This window comes from Seriola lalandi, unplaced genomic scaffold (genome assembly GCF_002814215.2).
Source record: "Seriola lalandi dorsalis isolate HSWRI2012SDOR001 ecotype SW California unplaced genomic scaffold, Sedor1 jcf7180002054519, whole genome shotgun sequence".
Taxonomy (NCBI): Eukaryota; Metazoa; Chordata; class Actinopteri; order Carangiformes; family Carangidae; genus Seriola; species Seriola lalandi.
Genome location: NW_019525072.1, coordinates 385,132 through 386,986, shown reverse-complemented (window position 1 = coordinate 386,986; position 1,855 = coordinate 385,132). Strand labels below are relative to the sequence as shown.

Genomic DNA, 1,855 nt, shown 5'->3' with positions numbered 1-1,855 from the left:
CCATGTGGTCAAGAATTAAAATACATATTCAGATAAGTTGATGTTTTTTCTCAGGTGAGCAAAGAAAGGAACCGCTTTGAGAAGCTGATGGAGTACTTCATCAATGATGATAGCAACATTGACTTCATGGTACGTCCTCAAGTGTATTACCTACACACTGGTTGACTGTTAAGTTATAGACGTGCTTGAGCTATAACTGTCATTGTGTCTGTTTCAAGGTGGCTTGCATGCAGTTCATAAACATTGTGGTCCATTCAGTGGAGAACATGAACTTCCGTGTCCACCTGCAGTACGAGTTCACTCACCTTGGATTAGACAAGTATCTAGAGGTGAGTATATGTACATAGGAAGTCAGTGGTTTACAAATATCTTGAGTATATCTTCTGTTGTATAAATCTATGTTTGAAGTTGAACCAGAATCTGTCCGTATCCCATTTTAGAACATTTTTATAACCATATTCTGTCTGTGTATAATAACAGATGTAGTATTAGGTGCTTATAGTTTTTAACTGTCTGTTCTTCTTCAGAATAATTACTGTTATCTTGCAAGTCTACATTATTACTGTCAACAAAGATCATATTATTCTCCATCATCTGAGTGTATTCCCATAATACATAATTTCTGTATGTGTTTTGTGTGTTAGGGTCTGAAGCAAACAGAGAGCGAGAAGCTGCAGGTCCAGATCCAGGCCTACCTGGACAACGTGTTAGACGTGGGAGCCCTGCTGGAGGACGCTGAGAACAGAGGAGGGGTGCTGGAGCATGTGGACGAACTGCAGGAACACAACGTACAGGTCAGCTGCACAATAAAAAAAAAAGGAATCTCAATGAGAAAAAAAAAGAAAAAGAAAAGAGACTTTGGCGTTGTGATGTTAAAGCAGTGTTGTCTGTGTGTTGTGTTGCAGCTGAGTGTCCGGCTTCAGGAAATTGAGAATCAGACGACAGGGCGGATATCAGAACTCGAGACTCACCTCATGCAGGCGACCAAGGAGACCGAGCTGCTCAAAGTGAGTGCTGCTCCATGACATGTACAATGTTTAACATGATTAATCAGCCAAGGAAGGTGGGCCATCTGCCCTAATGAGGTGAAAGAGAGTGGCAGTTCACTTTAATTTAATAATCATCTTCACTATTGGCGGCATGACTCTGTGGATGGTGGTATCAGTCTGTTGGTCTGTACGGTCAGTCCACCCACCACTTTGGCCCAGACTGAAATATCTCCACAGATATTTGATGGATTGATATGAAATGCTGAGCAGACATCCGTGGCTCCAAGAGGGTGAATCCTGATGACTTTGGTGATTTTCCTCCTGCACTACTTTTTTGTTTTAGAGTGAAATGTTTCGACAAGTATTGGCTGGTTTGCTGTGAAATTTTGTACACATTCATGTCCCCTTCAGGACAAATTTTATAAACTTTAAAGTCTGACAACAGAATGTGTGTTATATGCTCTTTGCGAATTTACTGTAAGTTGTGTGTCTATATTCATGTTTTTATGTTATAGGAAAGCCTACGAGAGTCCTGTTCCCAGGTCAGTTCTTTGCAGCAGAGAGAAAGAGAGCGTGAGCTGGACAGGGAGAGGGAGAAGGACAGGGAGCGCCTCAGCACTTCAGCCGTGCAGACCCCCTCAGAGCTGGAGGAGAAGATCCAGGAGCTGCAGGACAAGGGGCTGATCCGACTGGGGCGAAGCGCCTCAGGAGGTCTGGACATCCAGGTTGTGCCTGTCAAAGTGGTCGAGTACGTTCAAGCCCAGACCCCGCCCCTGGCCCCGGCCCCGGCCTCGGTCACTCAGCCCAGCAAAGCCTCCCCAGAGTCCAGCCCCCCTGGTTCTGTCCCTCCACCTCCCCCTCCTCCC

General features: G+C 45.0%; 1 protein-coding gene across 1 annotated transcript in view; it reads left to right on the top strand.

Annotated features, from left to right (window-relative positions):
• Positions 1-1,855, top strand: part of fmnl1a (formin-like 1a) — a 12,158-nt gene that overhangs the window by 7,188 nt on the left and 3,115 nt on the right. Inside the window, exons 10-14 of the mRNA XM_023413892.2 lie at positions 55-129; positions 219-329; positions 645-794; positions 906-1,007; positions 1,505-1,852. Of these exons, the coding sequence (XP_023269660.1) occupies positions 55-129; positions 219-329; positions 645-794; positions 906-1,007; positions 1,505-1,852 (786 nt within the window). The remainder of the gene's footprint in view (positions 1-54; positions 130-218; positions 330-644; positions 795-905; positions 1,008-1,504; positions 1,853-1,855) is intronic.